General features: G+C 40.4%; 3 protein-coding genes across 9 annotated transcripts in view; 2 read left to right on the plus strand and 1 right to left on the minus strand.

The window, feature by feature from the left end:
• Positions 1-1,826, minus strand: part of ANKIB1 (ankyrin repeat and IBR domain containing 1) — a 95,724-nt gene extending 93,898 nt beyond the window's left edge. Inside the window, exons 1-2 of one of the 5 annotated variants that reach the window (XM_083826956.1) lie at positions 1,511-1,826; positions 1,028-1,224 (exon numbers count right to left, since the gene is read on the minus strand). The gene's annotated coding sequence lies outside the window, so the exon portion shown is untranslated. Of the gene's footprint in view, positions 1-151; positions 999-1,027; positions 1,225-1,510 lie in introns of those variants that run through there. The other 4 variants (XM_083826957.1, XM_083826954.1, XM_083826958.1 and 1 more) reach the window with 4 other exon arrangements.
• On the plus strand, positions 1-3,660 carry LOC310895556 (uncharacterized protein; the record flags this gene model as incomplete). Its single annotated transcript, XM_083827025.1, has 4 exons — positions 1-33; positions 712-800; positions 1,215-1,967; positions 3,586-3,660. The coding sequence occupies 4 exons, from the start codon at positions 1-3 to the stop codon at positions 3,617-3,619; spliced, it is 909 nt and encodes a 302-aa protein (XP_083683151.1). The 3' UTR covers positions 3,620-3,660.
• KRIT1 (KRIT1 ankyrin repeat containing) lies at positions 1,978-24,209 on the plus strand. 3 transcript variants are annotated; one of them, XM_083826963.1, is made up of 18 exons: positions 1,978-2,091; positions 3,588-3,659; positions 4,595-4,724; positions 5,179-5,338; positions 6,670-6,762; positions 7,643-7,772; positions 9,743-9,986; positions 10,285-10,400; positions 10,786-10,929; positions 11,976-12,132; positions 12,404-12,511; positions 14,187-14,343; positions 16,492-16,643; positions 17,295-17,461; positions 19,087-19,174; positions 20,890-21,096; positions 21,432-21,548; positions 24,076-24,209. In XM_083826963.1, exons 3-18 carry the CDS (start codon positions 4,623-4,625, stop codon positions 24,112-24,114), a joined length of 2,181 nt encoding a protein of 726 aa, XP_083683089.1. In that variant the 5' UTR covers positions 1,978-2,091; positions 3,588-3,659; positions 4,595-4,622; the 3' UTR covers positions 24,115-24,209. The 3 variants fall into 3 exon arrangements, with proteins under 3 accessions (XP_083683089.1, XP_083683087.1, XP_083683088.1); XM_083826961.1 differs by lacking the exon at positions 24,076-24,209 and adding an exon at positions 22,219-23,969 and having other exon boundaries at positions 1,980-2,091; XM_083826962.1 differs by lacking the exons at positions 1,978-2,091; positions 24,076-24,209 and adding exons at positions 2,484-2,556; positions 22,219-23,969.
• The last annotated feature ends 1,819 nt before the right edge of the window (positions 24,210-26,028 follow it).

The raw sequence follows: 26,028 nt of genomic DNA on the forward strand, positions 1-26,028 counted from the left end.
ATGGTAGTTGTTTCCTTTAACTTTCGGGAGCAGGTAATCCTGACAGAAATATCTGACAAACAGAAGTAAACTTGCATGCAATATATACGTGCATCTTGGAAGCTCCACGTTCTTCCAGTAAGCCTCACCAGACAATTATATAAGTACATACCTCGTCCTGGCTAGATGTATGCGGCAAACCACATGTAAGAATGAGAAAAAGGGCTGTGTAGGTCTTACTTATATCTTGCTTAATTTTTCTCTTTTGGCTACTGATTAAACTCACTATAAATCATTCCACTTTTTTTTCTCTTTTTCAAATTATTTTCATTCCTAATATTCTACTGATGCATATACAAAGAGAGAGCATCACCAACATTATTTAGCTTATTACTTGCTTTCTAGTAGTATTTTTACTCAGGAATAATACAACAAAGAAAGAAGTATTTTATTAAAGGCTAAACTAAATTTGTTGAAGTGCGAATTGCTTGAGCATAAGATCACCAAGTCCTGGAATTAAAGTTTCCAGAAGCCTCTTTGGTAATTTGGTCTCTTATTCGCAAGAACAGCCGCTCACACTTTCTACATCCATTAAAAAAAAAAGACTTTTTTTTAAAATCCTGTAATAAATTCTACAATTTCACTTCTGTGCATACCTCAAGTGCACAAGCCACATGTTAGAAGTTGAAAAACGCTGTCACTTTCTGTATGAATAACCCCTTTTTCTTTTAGGGGAAGAAGAGTACTTTCCTGCGTACCGAAAAGAAATTGAAGAGAAATGAACACGCTACGCTTCACATTTTAAAATTACAGAGATGGAAGTAAGGATAAAGCAGACATACGGGCAGGAAAGACTTCAGCCTTTCAGCCTCTCGTTACTGCTAGGCGCTGCAGCTAATGACTCCCTCGGAAGCCGTCTCTCTCTCTACAAAGCGAAAGAAGTTAGGGCACGTCTACGGATGCTGCGTCCACAACCAAAACTCAGCACCGCTCAGTAACGAAGGCAGGGGCCGTGCAAACTGCCGAAGAGGCAGCACGAGTGCCTCACCTCGCAGAGCCCGGCTCCGCGACGCCTCAGCGCGCCGCTCAGCCTCCAGCCCCGCGCCGGGCTGAGCTGTCACCCATCACCCAGGTTCCTCACGTTTCACAGCCACCGGATCGCCAGCACGCGCTCAGACGCGCCTCACAGAGCGACCCTGCTACTCACATAAAGCAGCTACCGTATCAACGCTTAGGTTTCTTTTTCTGGAAATAAAACAAAGTGAAATTAAGACACGAGACCTCGAGCTTTCGCCGAGGGGAGGCTGCTCGCGGCCGGTCCCGGCGGCTGGCAGCGGGGCAGCGCCCACCGCGGGGCCGGGGCCACCTCGGGCGGCCCCCGCCCGGCCCCCGGCCGCCCGTTCTCCTCCGCACGCCGGCGCTGCCTCCCCGCCGGACCCCGAGGGACCCCCCCCGGGTTGCGGGGGGGGGGAGCTCCGGGCTGTGCCTCGCCTCGCCCCCCGAGCCCTGCCGGGCGCCGCGGGGCACTCACCGGCTGCTCGCGGCGGCTCCCCCCGGCCCTTCCCGGCGGCCGCCGCCCAGCGCCTCCATTTGCTCGGCGGCCGCCGCTCTCTCGCCCTCGTCGCCCCCTTTCCGCGCTCCGGTCTACGGCGCCCTCCGGGGCTCCGGGAGCGGCCGGGCTCCCTCGGCGCGGGCAGGGCGCTGCGGGTGCGGGTGCCGCCGCCTCGCTCCCCTTTGTTCGGCGGCGCTACCGGGGCCTCCGGCTCAGCGGCTCCCCGCCCGGCGGCAGCAGCACCTCATGCTCCCGGCCGCCCTCCTCCTCCTCCTCCTCCTCCTCCTTCTCCTCCTCCTCCCCTCCTTCTCTCTCCGCCCGCGGCCGACGCCCGGCGAAGGCAGCAGCAGCAGCCCTTCAGGCCGCCGACCCGGAAACTCATGGGCGGCCGGGGCCCGCGGGGCTCCGACGGGAAGCGGATCCACCGGGCCGGGGAAGGGAAGGGAGGGAAGGAAGGGAAGGAGGAGCGGGGAGGAGCCGGGGCGGAGCGCGGCGGGGCGCGTCTGCGGCACCCAGCGAGGATGCGCCGGGGGAGGCGGCCGCCGGCGGCACCGAGGAAGGCAAGGGAGGGAGTGAGCGGGGCCCAGGGGTCCCCCCGAGGGATACCCGCTTCGGGGTGGTCTCTGGAGGGGCCCGGGGCTCGGCCGGGGAGGAGCTGGGAAGTTTGGGGCGGCCCCGGCCGTGGGGCGCTGCCCGGGAGCCGGGCGGAGGAGGCCGAGGGCGGGAGCGGGGCGCGGGGCTGCCGGCCCGGAGGAAGGCGGGGGCACAGCCCTGCCACAGAGCCCGGGGTGCTGAGGGGAGGGGAGGGAAAGGGAGGGTGCTGCCCGGAGCAGGAGCGGTCATGTCGTGTGCTGCTTCGTGCCCAACTGCTGGTGAGGGGCCTGGGACACAAGTCCTGTGAGGAGCGGCTGAGGGAACTGGGGTTGTTTAGTCTGGAGAAGAGGAGGCTCGGGGGAGACCTCATTGCTCTCTACAACTGCCTGAAAGGAAGGTGTGGGGAGCTGGGGGTCGGCCTCTTCTCACAGGTAACTAGTGATAGGACTAGAGGGAATGGCCTCAAGTTGTGTCAGGGGAGGTTCAGGTTGGAAGTTAGGAGACATTTCTTCTCAGCAAGAGCAGTCAGGCATTGGGACGGGTTGTCCAGGGAGGTGGTGGAGTCACCGTCCCTGGGGGTGTTCAAGGAAGGGTTGGACGTGGTGCTTAGGGACATGGTTTAGTGGGTGACATTGGTGGTAGAGGGATGGTTGGACCAGATGATCTTGGAGGTCTTTGCCAACCTTAATGATTCTGTGATTCATGTGGGAGAGGAAGTGCAGCTTCAGTCACCTCTTTGCAGCTTGGTAGAAACCACCTCAGGGGTGCACTTCGGGCCTCTTCCTTTGGGAGGTCAGATGAGTGAAGCACACTTCAGCGGGGGTGTGAGGGAGTGGGGAAGGGCCAGCAGCCCTGGAGGGATCTGGTTGGAGCATGTTCTTCAGAGCCCACATCTGCTGGGACGCGTATGCATTACAGCCGTCAGGGTCTGGTTAGGATCGAGTCACTGGTGGTGTCTTCTGAAAGTTGCTGTTGTCATATCCTCCATCTTCACCCTCTGTTTTTGTTTTCTGAAGTCACGTGGCAGCTCTCAGAGCTATTCGTTTCCCAAAATCATCGTCCTCACTCTGGATTGAGCTCAGAGCAGCCTCCTTGCGAGCAAATCCGCCTGTTGCCCACACACCAGCCCACCCGGGTGGCCCAGCCAGGGCCACACAGGTTCCCTCTCCCCACGCTTATGACCCAAACCCAACGTACTCCAGTGCATGTAAGGACACCCAGACACCATGCCTTGCCCAGCTGCCTGCAAGGGATGTGTGTTTCTTGTTCCTTTAAATCTCATGGGTTAGTGCATTGCTTATTTGATGTTTCTGGAAGCTACTGCAATGCCAATCCGTATTTAGGTACTTCTTTCCCGATAAACTCAAGTGCCACCGTAACATCAGCAAACTAATGCAGTTGTCTTAACTGAAGGTGAAAGTGTGTGTGCTGTTGTTTATGTATGTTTTCAATATATTTTCAGGTAGTCTGATCCCAGCAGAAATATTGGACTAAAGGCATGGGAATCTGAAGACCTCTGTTTCTCCTAGAAAAGGTGAAGAAGATGTAAACAGTAATGTTAAAAATCTTTGTGAAAATATTAATCTGCAAATAGCATGTGGACTGAAAGGAGGTTCACATGCAAATTAAGAAAATGATCATCTGAAAAGTGCTCATGGCCAGACATGACAGGCTCTCTTGAATCTAATCTATGAAGTGATTTTGTTAGCCCTAAGAGGCTTTCCCAGTCATTTTTGTAAGATTTTGTAATTACAGGAGTTGTCACTTTAGGTTGAATTGATGCATAAGCAAAATTTTGTATTAAATCAAATTTGAGACCTCTGTTCACTTTTTGCTAAAACTGAAGACGTATTGCTTCAAGAAGCTGTGTTTGAATGGATTGTGGCTCAGTTTACAATCCTGCTAAAGGAAAAAAAATCCATATTATAGCTTATTTTTATCAGCTCTGTTACTTGGACTGTAGTCAAGACTATTTTACTTCATATTGGGAGAAATAAAAGGAAAGGGTTCAAGGGTTTTTCCTGAAATCCCTGTGTAACTGATAGAAATACAGTACTTTGTGACAGCATCTTTTGTGAATTACCACGCTTGTAACTTTAAAATGTTTTTTGTTTTCAGTGTCCTAAAATTCTTTGGCCTTGTGTCTGGCTTGCAAAATGTGAAGAGTTATTTACAAATTGGAAAAATGTTTACTGTAAATGTGGTTTAGAGAACAAGATTATTCATATAAAATCTATGTAACGTAAGATTTTCCCCATTCTCTTATTTTTGTCTTTGATATTATTTCATGAACAGTAAGCAGAAGTATAGTAACCATTGGTATTTCTCCAGCTAAAGAGAAAACGAATAATAAATTAATAACACAAAGAATCAGTGGACATAATCGTTGCATACTGGTGTTTAGTGTGCTGTTGGATTTGTTTTTAATATCAACTGAATCTTTACTTCCTGTTTATTCATTATTTCCAGGGATAAGATTAAAAAAGCAGGAGGAGAGATGGGAAACCCAGAAAACATTGGAGATGCATATGTTGCTGTGATTCGTCCAAAAAATACTGCTAGCCTGAACTCTCGGGAATATCGAGCTAAATCCTATGAAGTAAAACTTTAAGATTTTTTCTTTATTAACATTTAAAAATAATGTGTAATAATAAATACTTAATAATACAGCAGGAAAGAAAATCTGACAGTAAGATTGCTTAAATAACATACGTGCATGTCACATACCTACTGTGTGTCGCACCGTCATTAGACGATTTGAGCACTTTACGGTTGTGTAATTTCCTTGTCTTTCATTTCACATCAGGGCCTTTTACCCTGTGGGCTGCTTAGTACAAGGGAGCAGCCTTGTCTTTTTATCTTTAACCTTATTGTTTTGGAGGTCATTCTGACTTCACTATCCTGCTCCACCAGATTCAATATTAATGAATTTGGTTAGTGCTTTTACTGTGATGTGATAAATCTAAAACAAACAAACAAACAAAAAACACCCAGTTGTTGTATACTTGTGTAAGTTGTGCTTAAACCCCTTTTGTTTCATTACTGTTTGAAAGATTTTGCTGCTCGAAGTTCCCATTGAAGGTCAAAAGAAAAAAAGAAAGAAAGTTTTGCTGGAAACTAAACTGCAGGGAAGCACTGAGATAACCCAGAGCATCTTGGATTACGTATTAGAAGCCACCAAACCAATATCACCAGCCAATCAGGGTATTAAAGGTAAAAATATTTTACTCTGATTTATTGTTGATAGCTCTATAAAATAGTTTAAAATTTAAATGGATGCAGGGAGGTCATACAAGAGCGTGAAATTAAAAAAAAAAAAAGAAGGTACGTTTTGAGTTACGTCAAAAACCACTGCACAGCTAAAACCTTTCATTTACCATTGTCTCCCGTTACCTTCCAAGTCCATAAAATGCTTACTAAAAGATTCTTAAGTGAAACTTTGCCTGTTTGTTCTACTACTTCACCTCAAATTGAGATTTATGGCTAAACTTCTGGCAAAGCAGATTGAAGTAGCTTTTTTAACCTTGGTCTGATCTGATGCCAGCATTGTATAAGAGATCCAATATCTACGTGAAAAAACGTGGCATAACCGTATCAGTTACGATTATAATTTGATTGGTACGTTTTCGTTTTTATTACTGTGACATAGCTGGTCCAGCAAGTGACCTTGCATTTGTGCTGACAAAAATTGGTTTAGTCAGCTTATTTAATTTCCAGGTTGGTATAAACTATACTGACTAAAGCACTTTTTTTTTTTTTCGCTGTGTACCTCATCTCTGTTTTGTAAGTAAGGTTACACTGGGAAGGTTGTCAGTGCAGACAAGACAATAAATATAGTGCTAACAGTTTGGAAAAACTGGTTGCACGGTGAAATGGTGTAGGTGGCAATAGGTGGAGTTGGATGGACTTAACAAAGGTAGTGAAGCAGGAAACATGAAATAACTTAAGAGCATTAATACACATTGAGGGATGCCTAGCAAAAGCAAAAACTCTCCATTTTTTACATAGTTTGGAGAGTTTTTAATTGATTCAGGAACCATGCATTAATATGCACAGTTCAGTGTAGCCTCTGCTAAAATATGCAACTGCGGTCAGAAGAGCAAACAAAATGCTAGATTCTGTAAGGGCGGAAGGGAGGATAACACAGAAAATACTGTCCTACCACTACATGAATCATGCTAACCTGAAATATTGCATGCAGCTGCGCTTTCCCATTTCAGAAGGAATCTTATTTAACTTAAAGATAAGTGGTTAAGGGGCTGAATGCTACCTGAATAATTAAAGGCATAGAAAAGTTACTGTGAAACAAGGTGTACAGTCTGTCATTTTTCAGGCTAATGAGTATATACATATCTATGTTCTTTGTTTTGTGTATTTATTTAGATTTTCTAACCTTGCTTTAGATTATAGCTAATAATAAGTGATTTTTTCTTCCTAGAAATTAGGAAGGATGGGTCTGGTAAGCATGCTGTTGGCCAACTCTGGATTGTTTTGTTTTCTTGATCAATTAATTGGGTTTTGTTTGTTTTTTAATACTGTACTAGGGAAGCGTGTAGTGTTAATGAAGAAGTTTCCTCTTGATGGAGAGAAGACAGGCCAGGAGGCATCACTTTACATCGTTCCAACCGTCGTGAAAGGTAACGCTAAACATAATTTCTGAAGTTGCATTTGTTTTAGTAGAAGTTCAGCTGAGGATTTAAGAATTCTTATGAATACACTGTATGTCTGTTTTGTATTTAAACATTAAAAAGCTAGGTTTGCATGGAAACCTCTGTCTGAACACTTTAAAACTTGAAAATGTTGCATGAAGGCATGGGAAGAACGTGTTTTTAATGGATTGCATTTATTTCTGTAACTATAGCACACTTTCACTTATGGATTTAAGCTGTATTTGTTCACTTAATGCATATGTTTTGAACTGTAATCATCTCCTTTAAACTCGCTGAATGCAATTGCAAATAAGACATCCAGACTATTCAGTTCAGTGGTGTTTACTCAGAGAAGAATGCTTAGTGAATTCTGTAAGCAGTCTTGTTTGATGTGGAATGGTGAAGAAGTTCTTTAGAAGGCTAAGTAAACTGCTTGTCGGGAAAGTTTTTAAAAACAAGCCTGAAATAAGTGTCTGTGTGCCTTTGGTGAAACTCCTTTTTTGTTTTTGTGATAGGCCTTAAGGATAAAAACTATCAAATAAATAAATACCATTATGGAGTTACCAATAGCATCAAATACTTCTTCAGTTCCTAAGGCCTATTCTTTTTTTCTGGCAACAGCATACATTTAATATTAATGTAATGAAGATGATCACAGTGATGGTGTAGTAACTGAACACGTTAAGGTTTTTAAGGCTAGTCTGTTGAGTTGTAAATTGTTATGTAAGGATTGTATGTAATTTCTATCGATTATTGTATGGGAAAAGTTCAGCTACTCTCAGTTGGTTGGGAACATGTAACTACAAAGGGTGCAGAAGGGAAAACAAGATTGTTTTCTTTGAGTCTTCAGAGTATGCTTCCTTTTCAGATAATACAAAATATGCATACAGTCCGGGATGTCCCGTGTTCTACTGTTTACAAGACATCATGAGGGTCTGCAGTGAATCCAGCACCCACTTTGCTACACTTACTGCAAGAATGTTAATTGCCTTGGACAAGTAAGAAATGCCATAATTAAAAGTACAGTAAAATAGAAGAGAAGAAAATTTGGAGATGTCGCAAATAATTTTTACATCATTCTTGTGAATAAAAAGAAAATCATAGTTATATCAGGTTGCTTTCTTCATGTTTATCAGAATCTAAAACCATGACAACAGATTTCTAAATCTTTTTCAAAATGTTTTTGTAAACTGAGAAACAGTGTGCTTGTTTAAATCAAGTGGCTTCTTGGAAGTCCTTGCTTACAATGAATGTTTTATAAAATCGCATAAAATACTAATATTTAATCTTCTATAAATGACATAAATGTTATCAATAAGTATTTGCAAGACTGCAGTGGAAATATCTTATTAATTTTATATCATTTAGATTTGCCTTTAGAAACACTGAAGCGCATCTCTCCCAGCTATACAAGTTTATTTGCAGTAGTGAATTAAGTTTCAGAAAGGTGATTAGTCGTTTAGCCAGATTTATAGGAGTTTGAAACTTGAACATGTGAGCAGTTTTTTTTACATTTAATGTACCCGTAACAAAGAAATACCAGACATACTTATGTATGAACTTATTTGCAGAAGTAAGTCTTTTGAGCTGTAGGTTAATGAGGCCTTTAATAGGAAATAGGAAAACATCATGTCTGTGAGCACCTTTTTGTGCCACACATAAATAAAGTTAGGTGAAGCTCTTGGCTGATGCAAAAAAATAATAATAATAATAATAATTACAGGCTACTGCCTGGCAAGGTTCTGTGTGTAGTTTTTGTGCAGTTCATTAGTATTTCTGTGTATACCATTATGCCAGATTTTATATTTATTTGTTAATTTATGCCTTCAGATTCTAAGCTCTGCTTAAAATGCGTCACCAGCCTTACAGCTGTTAGAGGAACTTCAGAAGTATAATAGAAAAGAGTTTATATTGATTATTCTCTATGGAGGTAGTCTGAAATAACACTTTAATATGGTAGTTTGAACCTTTCAAATTAATCTATCAACTGAAATTACCTGAAAATACCCTCAGATAGTCAAGAGGGTGTTTAGAGTCCAATGACCACAATTTTTAAGTCCTTCCTTGCAGCAGGACTGTGAGTAAGTGAAAGGAACATAGCTTTTGCAGCACATGATAGATTGGATCTGGGACTTAAAAATCCAGGCTTAAGAGTGTGCCCTGAAATGCAAGCCACATTCTTAGACATGGTTCTGGGACAGGCAAGACCAAATGATCCTGTCAGTGGATCTTTCATTCCAAAGTGTGTATTTCTTCTACATTTCTGGGTAAGTCATTAGAAAGAATTCGTTGTATTCTAGCGAAGTATGAGTTTATTTCAAGATTTTGAGAAAGAATGTGTGGAAACGTAAATGCAAACCTGACTTTAGACCTTTATTTAAAATGTGTCCTGTTCCACATGGCCCCAAAGCACTTCTATATTGTCAGAAGGAGTCCACTTAAAACAGAATAATCTTCAGCAAAGCTATGTGAAAAAGCAGGTGGTACCCTACATGAAGGAGAATTAGCAGTTTCTAAGCTACCAAAGGAAGCTTAAGTCTGCGTACATAGTGAAACTTCAGCTCACACTTTAAACAAATTGCTTTAAGTTTCAAAATGAGTATGCTGAGAGTAGTAACACTGGTGAACTGAAAGTAAATGAAACGATAACTTGTTGGTGTGGTTAAGTGTTTTGGCTATAACCTTTGCTACCTTTACTGTAGATCTTAATTTCCTTTTCTTTGAGAGGTTGCATCTGCCGGAAACGTGTTTGAGCAAACACGTTTGCTTAACTATATTCTGTTAAAAAAATAATTTGGGGGGAGTAATTTAGTGCGATAAAATTCTGTGCACATTATAATTATTTTTTTTTTTTTTAATATGTGGTTATCATACATACAACCCCTAATCAAACAAGATAATGGGCAGGCATGACCAAAATATTTCTTTTCTACCTGAAAATGAATTACTTGCTCATTCTCTTCTGCAGGTGGCTGGATGAACGGCATACCCAGTCTCATTCCATCCCAGCTTTATTCAGACCATCTCCTCTTGAGAGAATTAAAACAAACGTAATAAACCCTGCCTATGCTATAGAACCTGGTCAAACAGAGAGCTCATTACACATGGGTTATACTGCCTTGGAAATAAAGAGTAAAATGTTGGCATTGGAGAAAGCGGATATGTGTATCTATAATCCCTTGTTTGGGTCTGACCTTCAATATACCAATAGGGTAAGTATGGTATTTTCATTTTATATTTGTGAAACATATGTACATTTTCATTTTCAGCTCATTCAATTATTTTATATGAGCATGCGTTATGTTTTAAGATGATCAGATTTCTTTGTTGCACGCTTACTGCCAAATAGGTTTTAAAATCCACACGCTTGAACATGAGTCTCTTTAGTTATAAAATGTCACTATCATAAATTTGGTTCCAGGAGAATACTTGGGTTGGATGGGGGATTGTTTAACCAAATTTCAGTAAGACTTTTTTTTTTTCAGTTGTGTTTAAATTATGTCTTCACAGGTCGACAAAGTGGTAATAAATCCATACTTTGGCCTTGGAGCCCCAGACTATTCAAAAATTCAGATTCCTAAAAGAGAAAAGTGGCAACGTAGCATGAGCAGTGTCACAGAGGACAAGTATTACCTTACATTTCTTTTTCTTTAATAGATAATTTTGCTTTATTAAATTACAGTAGTACTTGGTAGACTCAGTCAGAATGATGTTCTCTTTAAGGCTTCACTGTACAAACGCCAATTTAAAAAAATCTATTTGAAGTCTCTAAGTACTGAAACACAACAATTAAAGGATGGGTCAAGGAAGTTTTAAATTGCAAACATTAGGGAAGCATTTCTTAGCATAATGAATACAGCTGCGGCTTGGCTACTGCATGACTAAAATACTAGTTGTACAAATACTGACACATTTTAGCTGCATGAGCTGTAGGTCTGAAGTTTGTCCTGAGTTAGTCATTGAAATATTACTGAACTGTGTTTTCCTTCTGCTTTCCCTTTAATTTAATAGGGAACACCAGTGGGTAGATGATTTCCCTCTTCATCGGAGTGCTTGTGAAGGCGATTCTGATTTACTAAGCCACCTTCTGGATAAAAAGTTTTCTGTTAATCAGTTAGACAGTGACCACTGGGCACCTATCCACTATGCATGCTGGTGAGTCAGTTCAGTGTATTTTTGCAAATGAAGTGCATTCTTGCTGTAACAATTCTTCAGCACTAAGTATCCGTGTAATTCATCATGCAGACTCAAAAATGAGAAAAAAAACACCTAGATTTTTATAGTTGACTCTAATAAATATTAGTGTTAACCTTTTGAAGAGAAATACTGCTTCAGGTTTGGAGATAATTGCTATCTGAATGGTTTCAGAGACCAGGTACGGATACCATATCATCAAACACTCATCTATTGTTCCTATATCTGTCCTGAAGCACCTGTTTTAATTGCTGTGTCTGGTTTAGTGTGGTAACTTTTGCAGTCTTTACTGGTTAAAGGCTGCAAGTAGTTTTATACAGCAATAGCAAGTGTTGGTGATGGTCATGCTTTGAGCAGGAAGCTGACTTAGGTGATCTCCAGATGCCAGCTTGTCTGATTCTGTAATTCTGTGATGATTTTAGTCTATAATTCCTTCAAAGCTTTTGTCAGTTGTTGTACAAATGCTTTTGTTTTGTCTTTAGGCAAGTTAGTCTTCTGTATTTATAATAGTGTCTGATGACCTGAAGAACATGAATATCAAGCTTGGTTGTTTGAAAACAAACAAAAACCTTATTTGACTTTTAGTGTTTCTCAGAAAATTTACATGAACAGCATACACCAGATTTACCAATTACCAGTGTGAGGTTTAGGTGTTCTCAGGAGACATCTGCATGACAGTCAGAAGCTTTAATGTGATTCTCACAAAGATTTTTTTGCGGGCAAGGCTGAGCCCTGTTTTTGGCGTGACTGCATTGCTACAGCTACCCAAATTTCATTTAAAGCAAGGTTGGGTGTGTCTGTAATGAATCCAATAAACAGTTACTAGACTGTACCAAATAAGTGTAGAACTGATGCTAGTTTCCACAAATTTATTAATGTTCCCCTGTCTTTGGTGTCATTGCAGAGTTAAACTCCTGAGCACAGCAATGTACTTTTTCATATTTAGGAGTATCCGAAAAAGATTGTTGTTTACACTTGTGTCTGTTCTGTTTTTAATCTGTCTGCAGGTATGGAAAAGTTGAAGCCACTCGGATGCTGTTGGAGAAAGGGAAATGCAATCCAAACCTTTTGAATGGCCAGCTTAGCTCTCCTCTGCATTTTGCTGCTGGAGGTGGACATGCGGAAATAGTACAAATTTTACTGAATCATCCAGAAATTGACAGAGTAAGTTCTGTTTGTGTACAGAAATAGCAGTTTAACATCCCCTTTCTAGGTTGTGCATGTGAAATACTTTGTGTCCAGATCACAATGTGTGATCCCACTGAGAGATTGCAAAAAAAAAAAAAGGTTAAATATTTTTCATCAGTTCTGCTTTTCCCATTCTATATCAATTAAATGTTAAACCCTAGGATCGAGGATCTTGATAATCTTGAAAATATGTGTTTACTCATCTCCAGTCAAAACAAAGTATTTTCATGTTTCTGTTTGTTTGTAGCACATTACTGATCAACAAGGAAGGTCTCCACTGAACGTCTGTGAAGAGAACAAACAAAATGAATGGGAAGAAACTGCAAAACTGCTGAAGGAAGCCATAAATAAACCTGTATGCATTTATTTTCTAAATAGTTTAAAGTTTATATTTAATTTACACATAGGCTTGTGGAAGAGCTAGGCCCACTTGTAGCCGTTACTGGAAACGTGCAGTATACTTAGATTGTTAGCGTAAATATTGACAAACTAGCATTTTGCCTCTTTAATTTCTTCTGTGAATATTTATGGCTTGTAAGACTTTAAATGTGATTATTTCATTTATTTGTAGGAGCATCACATCAACTATTGATCCCATGTCTACTTTTGATGATACAACCATTATTTTCCTTTATGCCTTATCAACTTATGTGCTGATAAACAGGGACACTCAAGCTGCTTAAATGTAGACTTCTACAAAATAGGCTTTACATTGCTTAGTCAGTGCAGGCTTCCTCAGCAGTCAATGGAGTTCTAGCTGGGAGAGTAAATAAAATTTACAATGCAATTCCTGTCATCCTAAAGTAGATTTAGAGTTAGCCAAATGATTTAACAGCACTTGTTTCTTTCCTTTGACTTGAGATTTAATTTTTATCTCTGTAAGTAGGTGACAGTAAACCTCTTGAAAATTTTTGAAGATGTTTTAAGGTAACTTCATTTCACTCTAGATGAGTGAAAGTTTACGTCCAAAATAATTAATGAATTGACCACCTTTATTCTAAGGGTGTTATTATATAGTTGATCAAGTGGGAACTGTGTGTCTAATGACTCTGAAAGACTAATGCACACATTTTTAGTAGATTTCGGGATTTCAGAGCATAGTAGGTGATCCTGTGTCATCCCTTACTGCTATTGAATTAATACATTACAATTAAAACACAAAAATTACTGCAATAGGATTCATAGTATCTATTGCAGTCAGAATAGACTGATGCTTTACATTCTGGCCTCGTTTTCAGTCATTTGTCATTTTCAAAGGCATTAATCTTCTTGAGTAAGTTTTTAGGATTTATGTCTCAGTTCTTGAGGACTGAATAGATTCGAGGAGGGGAAATAGCAAAATCTTGCAACATTTTATCCAAGAAGCTGAAACACTGAACTTGTTGGAGAGATGAATACAAGATGTTTCATTACTTGGTATGACTTGTGTGTGTATATATATCAATATGCTTTAAGCACCTGATATAAGTTTAAGTCTCTCAGAAAGCACACTGCGCCCACACATAAATCATTGAAAGCTATAGGAATTCTGAAAGGGGAAAATGATTTATTTTTAGTAAAATTATTGAAGGGCTAAAAGATCTTAGTGAGATTGTATTCTTATTGTGCTGGGGTCTGTGTAAAGGATAGTGCTTTCCTCCTGAAAAATTAATGTTTTTTGGATTAGACAATTGGTGAGAATAATTCATATCCTGCTGGTAATAGTGAGGTAGTCATCTCAAGATATGCTTAGGCGGTTGAGCTCAAATCCCTTTTCCTGTAAGAGTTCGAGCCCAAACTTGAAGTTCTTGCTTGCCTTCGAGTTAAACAGAAGCGAACTCCTCAAAATATCAGTAGAACCTATCTTGTAGTTACTGTGGTAAAAAAAACACATTATAAGAAGTTTCATGGGACATGAAACACAGTTTTCTTAAACAAAAATATGAAGAAGTTGTGTAGTGTGATTTTTCTCAACAGTGTCAAGCACCGACAGAAGTAATTTTTACAAGTTTATGTTAAAGAATTAAACATAATGTTGTTTGTTTATGTAGTATGAAAAGGCGCGGATTTATCGTATGGATGGGTCATACCGCTCTGTTGAGCTGAAACACGGAAACAATACCACTGTACAGCAGATAATGGAAGGGATGCGTTTGTCTCAAGAAACTCAGCAATACTTCACTATCTGGATCTGTTCTGAGAACCTCAGTAAGTGACAAGGAAGTTAGTTATACTTGAGAGTTTATCATAGGTTTTTTGTTTGCCTTTAAAAAAAAAATGAGTATTTTCTTAAGAAAATAGGAAACATGGTCCCTGACAGTTTTGTAATACTCTGTATCAGTTTCTTAAAAAACGTGTTTAGGGATTAATTTATATCTAGGCTGTCTGTTAACATGCTTTGCCCCTGCTGGAGACTCTGTGATCCTTACAGGTGTCATTCTTTATATATTTTGCTTAAGGAGTGAGACAAAATTTTCTGTTTCCTCTGCTTAAGCTTTCCTGCAGTAGATCAGCTCCTAGCCTTTACAGCCCGATGTCTCCAAACCATGCTTTCAGAGCTACAGAGAACTTCTTCATTTTACCCACCATTTTGGCTATCTCCAGTAGGTCTGACTCTGTCACTGTGGCACCTAAAATGTATTTCATCTCAGAAGATGAGCCCATTCCAGATTGCCTTTCTCTTATATGGCACCTTTGCTGTTGTAGTCCATGCTGCTAACTTATCCCTGTGTTAGCGGTACTTTTCTTCCTAGAGTTTATGAAATTGGATGCATGTAGTTCTTTCTACCAATCTAATAAAAAGCATATTATAGTTGTAGTTTGAGATACATGGCCAAAGATGAACAGAACTACAAAAAAAGTCAATGACTGTGATTGTATTTTATTAGAAAACATGGAAAACCGTACTGCTGCAACAATATAGCTGTGAGACACGTTATAACAGTATTTACAAAACACAGTTCAGGTCCAGTGGGATACTGTGTTGACGGTACTGTTAATACAGAAGCCTTGTGTTCAAACTTATATTTATTGATGTCATTATTCTACTGCTTTAGCACTGTTGCATTGTTACTTTTTTAAAAATCTATAAGCCTTGTAGTTGTATGCAGTCTGGCTACTGTAACCCGCATTTGAATGTAATACCTGGAACAGAAAGGATCATAGAATCAGAGAATGGTTTGGGTTGGAAGGGACCGTTAAAGATCATCTAGTCCAGTCCCTCTGCTGTAGACAGGGAAGAAGTGTTTGAGTATTTAAGTCTTGCTGCCTTTTCTAAGCATGTATATCATGTTTTACTTAAATCATAGAAGTACTACCCTTGCATTTGAGGGGAAATGTTTGCTGATACATTGTTTGTTTACAAAGAAGTAATTCTGTAGGTATTTAGCCTAAGTTTGAAAATGAATCAGCTTCTGATATATAATCCTTTAAACAACTAATGACAAGTTTTAAAAATATATTTCTTGCAGTTTGTTGCATGCAATTGTAAAGACCACATAGTCTCTTTCTATATAGGAAGGACAATGTTTTTCTGTGTTTGAATGTAGGGGGGGTAAGTTGAGTGAATAGATTATCCTCAGTGAAAACATGTTCCACTATAATAGGTCCTTTGAATTTTTACATATAATGTAAAATGTCACAACGTAGAAGTTAGGGCAGTGACGATAAAACAAATACAGTTCTGGTTCCTCGCTACTAGAAAACAGCCAAACAGTAATCACAAAGACAGGCAGGACAAGTGAATGAGCACAGCTGAAGGTATGGACTCCTGTATATAGAAGGACTGTAGCTGGAAGCTCTGCATTTATTTCTCATATCTGATACAGATGAGAGAACATGTAAATTTGAATTATTGTAGCCTGATATTTCACAGATTTAAAAAAAGAATGTCTGTAGTGAAAGGTTTATGGATTATATCTCTGAAAATAGCAAGTATGTTTGCAAGATAAGCTGTATCTGTATTTTTCCGTCAAAATCAGACTTTTGGACTTTGTCCCATAATAATTATTGTGATTTATTTAATACGTCTGCTTGCTTTCTGGATTCCCTTTACTTGTGGTTTTATGGTCCATCTTGCTATTCCATTAGGTTTTTAAATACAAGTTCACTCTTGGGAAGCTGAAAACAGCAAAGGTTCATCATTAGTGCTTTTATTAAGTATACGCCAAGAGTTTTGTCAATAAATCTGTATTTTCAAAGCCTTTTATATATAGCAGTTTAGAAAGCATGGAAAAACTGTTATTGAGTCCTCAGTTTCAGATACTCTGTTTTTGGCACAGCATTTAATCATCCATATATGTATTTGCTGGGTTATTGGTTTTGTTTATTTATAAACAAAAACCTGGTATTTTCTAGGCCTCCAACTGAAGCCATATCACAAGCCTTTGCAGCATATTCGAGACTGGCCTGAAATATTCACTGAACTGACAAATCTGGATCCTCAGAGGGAAACTTCACAGCTTTTCCTGAGAAGGGATGTGAGACTTCCACTGGAAATAGAAAAAAAGGTCTGCACATAGAAGTGATAGCATGATACCATGGCCTGAATCAGGACACCTCGAACATCAACACTCAGTGTGTTCAGTGACTGTAGTAATTTCCATACTTACTTAAACCAGATCTCTCCTCTCCTTCCGTTTTCTGTAAGAGTTTGTCTTCAAGTTCTGTCCTATGCCTGCTCAACATTCACTCAGACTGTCTCTGAATTTCTCACCTTCTTAACTGTTTGGTTTATTGTAAGTCCATGTGCCCCAGTCTCTGTTTGTCATGCACATAATAATAACCTGCCCTGTTTTCTTTCTTTTCCTCATATTGTGTTCTATCCAATATTTAATTGGTCAATTTCAGTGGGATTATTCAAATATATTCAAAATGGATTGGGGGAGGGCAGGGGAGGAGGATACGTATCAGTATTTCTGTGAACCTTTTGATTGGGCATGGTATGCGAGTCACCTTTAATTTGTAAATGCGTTAGATCAGTGAAGTCTTGAATTAAGCCAATGAAAATAATTGCCATTTTTACCATTACAAAGCATTACTAAAAGGCACATTTCAAGCAGGATCACACCTTTGTGTTCTATTTCTGAATCAGTGAGAAATTTATTTACTGTTTCTAAGCTCATTTTGTTTTACCAAGAAACCACTTTTTTTTTAAACAGATTGAGGATCCATTGGCTATTCTTATTCTTTTTGATGAAGCCAGATACAATTTACTGAAAGGTTTCTATACATCACCTGATGCCAAGCTGATCACACTGGCAAGTCTGCTCCTACAAATAGTCTATGGAAATTATGAGAGCAAGAAACATAAACAGGGCTTTCTGAAGTAAGTATGTGCATTTAAAACTTCAAATTTTGTTTTTCAATGACATATTTTAGATAGTTCCACTTATTATGAAACTCTCACATTTTAGGTATAGCATTATTTATTATTCTTCTCCATCACTGAGCTCTAGTTCAGAGTGACCACATAACCCTCGTAGCATTAACAGAAGTTAGACGTGGTGTCTGAAAAACACGCTAATTTTACTTATTGCAGTCCCAGGCAGAAGGATGGAGGTTCTGTATTCTGCAAGTCTGAGCTGAGATACAGTAATATGAAAATGTATAGCAGTATTCATGCAGTGAAGGGTTTTGACAGGATGGAGACTGGACTGTGCGGAAGGAATTCCTTACTATGTCCAGATCGACCAAGTTCTGGGACTGGCTTTCCTCCCTCTTTTGGAGGGGGTGTGGAGAGACCATGGAGAGAGTTATTTCTGTTCACGTTTGCATGTGAAATGCTACACCAGATTGGTCAGCAAGGCTCTGCCAGATGGTGCTTTTCTCTCCCCTTCTTTTCACTTGACTGTGGAGCTGTGGCTGAGCTCTTCTGGGATGTTTTTTTTTTTCCTCCCACGTACATTCCTCCAGTGGTACCTGAGCACATCAGGATTTCGCTCTTCTGCTGTGTGAACCTTCACTCCACCCCCCACCATCTCCACCCCAGCTCATTCATATAACAGCAGCTGTGCTGTCCTGGGAGGTTACTATACTTCTCGTCTCTTCTCATTCACAGCAGCAGCTGAGCTGTGTTGGCTTGCTTTTCTTGGTTATGTACTCCACCATCAGTAAATCAGGTGCATTTTTTTGCTGCAGTTATACTGATGCAAGTGTGAGCTGCCTCTGAAAGGGCCGGCTGTACTGCCTCACTTGCACGTTCCTTTCTCTGCCTTCTGTTAGGTATAGGGGCTGTACCTGTACAGAGTAAGGAGCTCACTGAGCAGAAAACCAGCAGTGACCTGGATACATTGTCCTGTGCGGAGTTTCTGTTTCGTGGTGCAGTTATGGACAAATATAGTGTAAAAGGGATGCAACCTATATTAATAGTGCATGAAAGCCAACTAGGCTTTTACGCCTTCCTTTTAGTGTTTGTTGCCTCTCTTTAAAACAGAACTTTCTATAGATAGCTCATAATACGAGAGTGAAGCTATTTAATTTTCATGTGGAGATGAACAGGCCTAGCTACTGTTGGTACTGACCGCAGCACTGAAGGGAAGAGTGCCTATAAGCTGTCATCCTTACCAAGTTATGTGATTTTTCTGGTTTAAGTGACTGTCCCTATATAATTTTGGCTACCAAACTGGAAACCACCAAACTGGTCTGTAATCAAGTAAGAGTCGTGTTCTGCTGCTAGCATTTCCTGCCCCTGCCATGTCCATAATGCGTGACACAGAGCGGCTAACACAAAGCTCTGTCAGCTGCATTGCCATTAACTGAGAATTGCACTTCATTTTAGGAAGCCCTAGCTTCGATTTCAGGATAGCTTCCTGCCTGATGAGGCAAGGTAGAGTGGGAGCTGACTGTCTAGCTCTGTGTATGTGGCTTGAAGATGCAAGCTGGCAGACGTTGTTCTGAATCCTTACTTTGTTTAGTGAAGGAAAACTTTTTTCTGCTTTGTTTTTCTTGTAGTGAAGAAAATCTTAAATCCATAGTGCCAATCACTAAACTGAAGAGTAAAGCTCCTCATTGGACAAACAGGATACTTCATGAATACAAGGTAGGTCAAATAGCAAAATTCTTGAAAATCCTGTCTTAAACATATATTTGACTGATTGTCAGTTAATGGACAAAAATTCTTGTATATAAAGCTGGAAACGTGTATGTTCTGAATTTTTAGTATGGGTTGTTGGAAAACTATTTCTTGTACAGTTACAGCTGTGTTGTTTCTTAAAAGTAAATATAATTTTGTCATCTGTTCATTTCCCCTCAGTGTTATCTTTCCATTGGGGGATGTTGCCAATTGCGGTGGACATGTAGAAAATCTACGCTGATTTGTATTTTCACATCTTCTTGCAGTGACAGATCCATAAACTCCTTTGTGCCAATGTAACTTGTATGTTAGGGACGTTAGTGGTACTGGTTCACAAACTGCACCGACTAGGGTAGTTCATTTAGCAAAACTTTTAAATGTGGACTTGGGCTACTTCTGTAGAAGACATCTAACTTCGGGCTGTGAATTCCAAACTGGGTCAGACACACCTGAAAATTAAGTTAGCGAACTTCATAACAAATTGTGGAAGTGAGGTGTGACAGGGAGAATTGTACCAGCTGACATGCATCACTTCCAGTAGCTGACAGGAAACTGCAGAGGCACACAGGGAATGTTTTCAGGGCTTGCCACACTTCCTTTGAGATGAGGTTACTCAATCATAAACTTTCTCCTGGTGCCGACACCTTTTCTGTCAGAAACCAGCAGATCATTCCTTGTCTTTATAATACAGATGAAGAAGGGGGTGATGATGGTTTTTCTAAGCCTGTGGTATAGAAGAGGGCACAGCAGAGTATTCTCTACTCTTTCTTTTATCAGATAATACGTAGAGTGAGCACAGCTTTCTAGGCTTCTGTTCTTTGGCCATTATTTTTGGGTGCAAGAGAAGGGGAAAGGAGCTGCAATCTTTGCTCCAAAGATATTCACGTATTTTACATTTTAAAAATAGCTGTGTAGAATTCAGATAAACAGTAATGCAGGGTGTGGAACCAAAGAGGTTGGTGCCACCCACCACACCCACAATTATGGCCCCCTAGTTGCTAAAGACTTGTGTTCCGTCTTGGCCCTGTGCCTTCTCATGTGTGGCCCAGACAAATTTTTGTTTCAGAAATGTTTTTTAGTTTCAGAACTCACAAAGCTATTTCCCCTTTTTCTATTTAGGGTGCTTTACACCAGTATATTCTGAGGTGGGAGCGCATTCTAGCAACCCTTTGTTGTAACTGTTTCACATTTCTGAAGAGGAAGGAAACAGCAGGAGCATGTCTCACTCTGAGTGAGGGCTCTGCTGAAGAAAACAAAGCTGTGCCTTCTTTTGTTTAAAAAACAGAAAATCCACACTGTGTTGGGGGAGGTACTTGCTCATCTGAACATGCCTTGGAACCCTCAAATGAGGAATGCTTAGGGTTTTTTGGATTTTACGTATTTAGCGCCTGACAAGTCCAATGTACTTCTGAAAGAGGGAAAATTGTGGGGACCTGCAGTGCTCAGGCGTCTGTGGTTAAGATTTTTTGATGCTCATACAGGCACCTGCTTTCTGCCTCAGTCTGTTTTGGCATCTGAGCCTTTCTGTGACTCCAGGGTTTAATTTAGGTGCAGGAGAATGGTTGCTGGGAAAGCACTTTGGGAATACTAGTTTAGTGGGAATTCCACTAAACTGGATTTTCTTCAAATAATCACAATTATTTGGGAAGACTTGTTGATTGCCATTGTTCTTCTATTTCTAGAACCTCAGCACCAGTGAAGGTGTAAGCAAAGAGATGCATCACCTTCAGCGCATGTTTTTGCAGAATTGCTGGGAAATTCCTACTTACGGAGCAGCTTTTTTCACAGGGCAGATATTCACCAAAGCAAGTTCAAGTAGCCATAAAGTCATCAAAGTGTACGTAGGAGTCAATGTGAAAGGGCTGCATCTCCTCAACATGGAAACAAAGGTCAGCTTAAGTGATCTGCCAATAAAAGCTGCTAAGTTTAATTCTGTTCTCTTAAATTCTCTGTGCTACTTGCTACTTTCTACTATTTTTTACTAGTCTCTTTTCACATCTGACTTGACTGTGAACGTTTCCAAGATTCTGAAGTCTTCAAAAGGCACTACTAATAGAAAGCCTCGTATTTTTCCACTTGACTACTTTATAAGCTACAACTAGATAATGGAACATACTGTTTCACTTAGGTAGAATCCTATCTCAAGTAAGGAAAAGTAAGGAAAATTCAGTTTGTAAGTATGGAGGGTATTTTCTGAGTGACGGTTTACTGCATTTCATTGTAGGCTTTACTCCTCAGCCTAAAGTATGGTTGCTTTATGTGGCAGTTAGGAGATGGAGATACATGTTTTCAAATACACAGTCTGGAAAACAAAATGAGCTTTATTGTGCATACCAAACAGGTAAGCATTGTCATTTTTCATCCTCTATGTATGTTAAATTATTTTTCCTAGACTTCTCTTTTGAGATTGCCTACGCTTGTCCTGTATAAAAGAAGCTCCAACCAAGTCCCCACAAAAATGATTTTCAAATGAGAACTCTTGTTAACATTTCAGAATATTTGCTTGTTTTCCTAGCATATGAAACCTTTAGGGTTCAAAATATGTAAAAATACATCTGCAGTTATTAGGGACTAGAATTTTTATAATGGAAAGTGTTTGTTGCATGCACCCAATCTCTTAGACTCCAAGGACAATTTCAAATATGACAAGAATCACGGACTTAGAGCTGGTAACTTTTCTATCAAAACTAGTGGAGTTTGGGATTGGATAGTATTAGTGATAATATGTCATGTTAAAATGTGTTGCAACAGAACTACAGCTTTGAGTGTCATGTGTACTTTGACAGTAGTTGCCTTTTGATTCTTAAGAATGGATAGAGGAGATGAAGTGATTTAATGTTTTGAAAAATACTTTCTGATTTATGAGGAAAACTTAGTTCTTGTTTTTCATTTTTTTTCTAAAATGATGTAATTTCTAACATTTTTATATACTTACATTTGCCATATATTTGTATTGTTTGTGTCATTGATCTGAAATGCTGATTAGAATTTAATTGTATGCCCTTGTACAGGCAGGTCTCGTTGTAAAACTTCTGATGAAATTAAATGGCCAGTTAATGCCAAGTGAAAGAAATGAATGATGGAAAAATTATGAAACAGCATCTTATGGCTAAGCAAAAAAACAATTCTCATCCTAACAGAAGACTTCCATGTACATGAGTTTTACACAATAGAAAAGTCAATTTGTACAGTTGTTTTTTTAACTTTGTACAGAAGCTGCATGGTTTATTTTTTTAAAAAACTATACAACATATCTATTATTTTTATAAATATTTTTGTTTTGCATATAAGCTATTGTAGAGCTTGAGGTAAACCAATAAAGCTAGTAAAATGTGAATTTTGGTCAGATGAGAGTGAATAAAGAATCATTCTTGATTCTTGATTGTTGGACGAGAATGAATCTGGGAACTTTTGTTCCCAGAGGATTATGGGACTGCTGGTGCCATTAAGCAAGTCTCAGTTAACCTATTTACCTTTCCTGTCTTTCTGTGGAACATCAAGGAGGTTGTATATGTTTTAGTATTTGTAGACAAACTTTATTTTTAAAATACTGTTGATAAGTATGCCTAGAATCCTTTGACCAACTACTTTTGATAAACTCTTTATTTTTTATTTGGTTTCTGACAAATGTTATAGCTGGCTTTATTTTTACTCTTTCTCATACTTTGTAGTCAAATTTATTCTAAAATACTGCATGAGGATGTCAAAAGGGAAATACTTTGAATCTACAAAAGCCATATTAAATGTTTAGCATGCTTGTTATAGGAAAACTGGATTTTTACTTTTGCTGTGCAATATAAAATTTTGTATGTGAAGGAGAGGGAGATACAGATTTATAAATCTTATTCAGAAGTCTTCAGAAAGTTTAATAAATCTTACCCTGGATTGCAATACATATGCAGTAACAAAAGCTCATATAGGATGTACTGAGTTATTTCTGTTAAACTCATTCTCCTACTCATTACTTATTTCAGTTTCTTGAAACCACAAGGAGTGCAGGATGCAGGAATGAATATACTTTATGTAACAGTTACAGTTTTATAATGCAACAATACAGTTTATAAGCATTCTTGCTCTTTGCAGAGTTAGGACTGGGTCTTAACATGTTGGGTCCTAAGTGTAAGGTTGAATGCTATGGAGTCTGAAACATGTCGTTGTACCTTAAAATAGTATTCATTACACATCTTTAAAAATCCTAGTTGCATTTTGGGGTTTTAAGTGCACTTGACTATTTCTTCCATGTAAACTGCATGCTAAAACAGTGTGCAATATTTTGTAAAGTAACTTACAGACAAGTGGCTTTTTTTGTTGTTTTTTAAAGTGAAGATTAAAACAAGTGTTAGGAACTGTGTTGTTTTATAATGCCTTTACTAGTACCTTACTACTAGTAAGTACATTTTAAGAAATTAACATCTTAAAAAAAAGTGAACAGGAGACTTCATTTGTTATCTTCTTAGAAAGCTATGCTTTAAAACTGAAACTTCACTGTCATAAAGAACAGTAAATCTTCATGGATGGTTATCTTTTATTTAAGGTAAATAATGCAACAGTTAGGTCCATCATAGTGTGTCCTTGCTATCACGGGGCACTGGTATCAGAAGTACTTTTCCATACACAGCACTTTGTTACAAAACTAGAGGAAGAATGTTAAGATGTGTGTTACAGTCACATATTTAACAACAGTATTAATATGCCTTAATGCTGTATAGTTCTTTCTGCTAAGATTCTTATTTATTACTACTTAATAAATTGTTTACAACAAGTCAGCTTTGTTGGTTTTATATTATTGCTACCAGCATGGAAGTACCATCAAATGTCTCACCAAGCAAGTCCTACTACTTTACAAAACATTTTTTTTTTTTAAACAGGCTTACCTTTGCAAGTTTTGTAGGGTGATCATGAGATAGGATCACAGGAAGGGTTCCGTGGTGACTACAAATTAAGGCACACAAAGCACCTTGCTGTGCACCTTGGATACAACTTGGGCATTGATTGGAAAAACTGGAAACTCTTAGTCCTGGCAAACTCAAACGCTGCAGATGCTACATACTGAGGAAGTTTTTGAGGACTGAGACCCCAGCCATGCTGTCCAGGTAGGCTTCTGGCAGCTGGGTACAGAGCAGTTGTCACCGGGTTGCTGTGACAAGGAAGGCAAGTGCTGTCCTTTTGTCTAGAACTGGGAAATGTGAAACAGGAGCGGAGAGAAATCTGATGTTGTAGAGACAGACTGCTAGTAACGGTCCTTGGATCATACCAAACAAAAAATGGAAAAAGAGCTGCAAGAACGGTGAGTCTAAAAATTAAATAACTCCTGCTTACAAAGGTTTAGGTTATCTATGACAGTTTCTCTAACAAGCATTTTTAAATCAATAACCATATAGTCAATAAAGCAAAGACTTGATGGAATATTCCAGCGAGGCTGAGTAAGATGCAATTGTAGTTGAAAATCTGAACCATGAAAAACAGGCACATTTTTACCAAGTGGGATAATTAATCGTTAGACTACCCCGCTGCCACGTTGGGTTTTTCCTCCCTTTCAGTGTGGGCCTCACTGCAAGATAGGACTGGCCCAGGTCTAGCCAAGGATGCCTTTTGCTGTGCAGAAGCCTTACGTGTATGACTGGATGTTGGCTGAATCGCTGCGAACCTCAAATTACCCATGGAATGGTTCCCGGCCTTAAATTAAAGGGCTGTCTTAATGGGTCAAGCCCCTGTTTTGTCCTGAGACCATGTGAGGAGGGACATGGGGCTGCGAGCAGCACCCTGTGGTCTCCCAGTGCAGCGGCCGCCATTTCCAGCCTTTCTTACAGAACACAAGTCCTGTGAGGAGCGGCTGAGGGAACTGGGGTTGTTGTGTCTGGAGAAGAGGAGGCCCAGGGGAGACCTCATTGCTCTCTACAACTGCCTGAAAGGAAGGTGTGGGGAGCTGGGGGTCGGCCTCTTCTCACAGGTAACTAGTGATAGGACTAGAGGGAATGGCCTCAAGTTGTGTCAGGGGAGGCTGAGGTTGGAAGTTAGGAGACATTTCTTCTCAGCAAGAGCAGTCAGGCATTGGGACGGGTTGCCCAGGGAGGTGGTGGAGTCACCGTCCCTGGGGGTGTTCAAGGAAAGCTTGGACGTGGTGCTTAGGGACGTGGTTTAGTGGGTGACATTGGTGGTAGGGGGGTGGTTGGGCCAGATATCTGGGAGGTCTCCTCCAACCGCACGGACCCCACGACTCCAGCATTCCCTCAGCGCCCTCCCGCGGCCCGCCTGCACAAGGCTCCTCGGAGCGCGGCGCGAGGCGCGGTTGTTGCCGCGGCAACCGCCGGGCGCCCTGAGGGGAGCGGCGGCGGCCGGGACCGGCACCGGGACCGGGGCTGGACCCAGTGCGGCGGTGGCTGAGGTGGGCTGGGACAAGGAGGGCCGGGCCGGGCCGGGCCGGGCCGAGGAGCCGCTCGGGTTCAAGGGCTGCTCCTGCCCCTGCGGGGAAGGCAGCGCTCGGGCGGGAGGAGGCCTCGGTGCTGAGGGGAGCCCCTCAGGCAGCCCCCGCGTCCTCCTCTTGCTGCTTTGGTGACGGGGAAAAGTCACGCTAAAAAGACAAGGGATTCCCTCCTGTCACTTACAGCCAGGTATGCTTTAGAAAATGGGCTGTTGCTTGAAAAAAAATAATAAATACAGGCTCAGCCGTGGTGATGTACATGGTTTGCAAAGGTTCCTCTTGACGTTAAAACTTCATAGTAACACGGAGTAAGGCTATTATAATTTTGTACAACTGTACCCCCTCAGCAGAAAGACCCATGTTAAAGGAACGAGGGAAGAATGTAAATCTGTTGGAGGAA

This window comes from Anser anser (assembly GCF_964211835.1).
Source record: "Anser anser genome assembly, chromosome: 2".
Taxonomy (NCBI): domain Eukaryota; kingdom Metazoa; phylum Chordata; class Aves; order Anseriformes; family Anatidae; genus Anser; species Anser anser.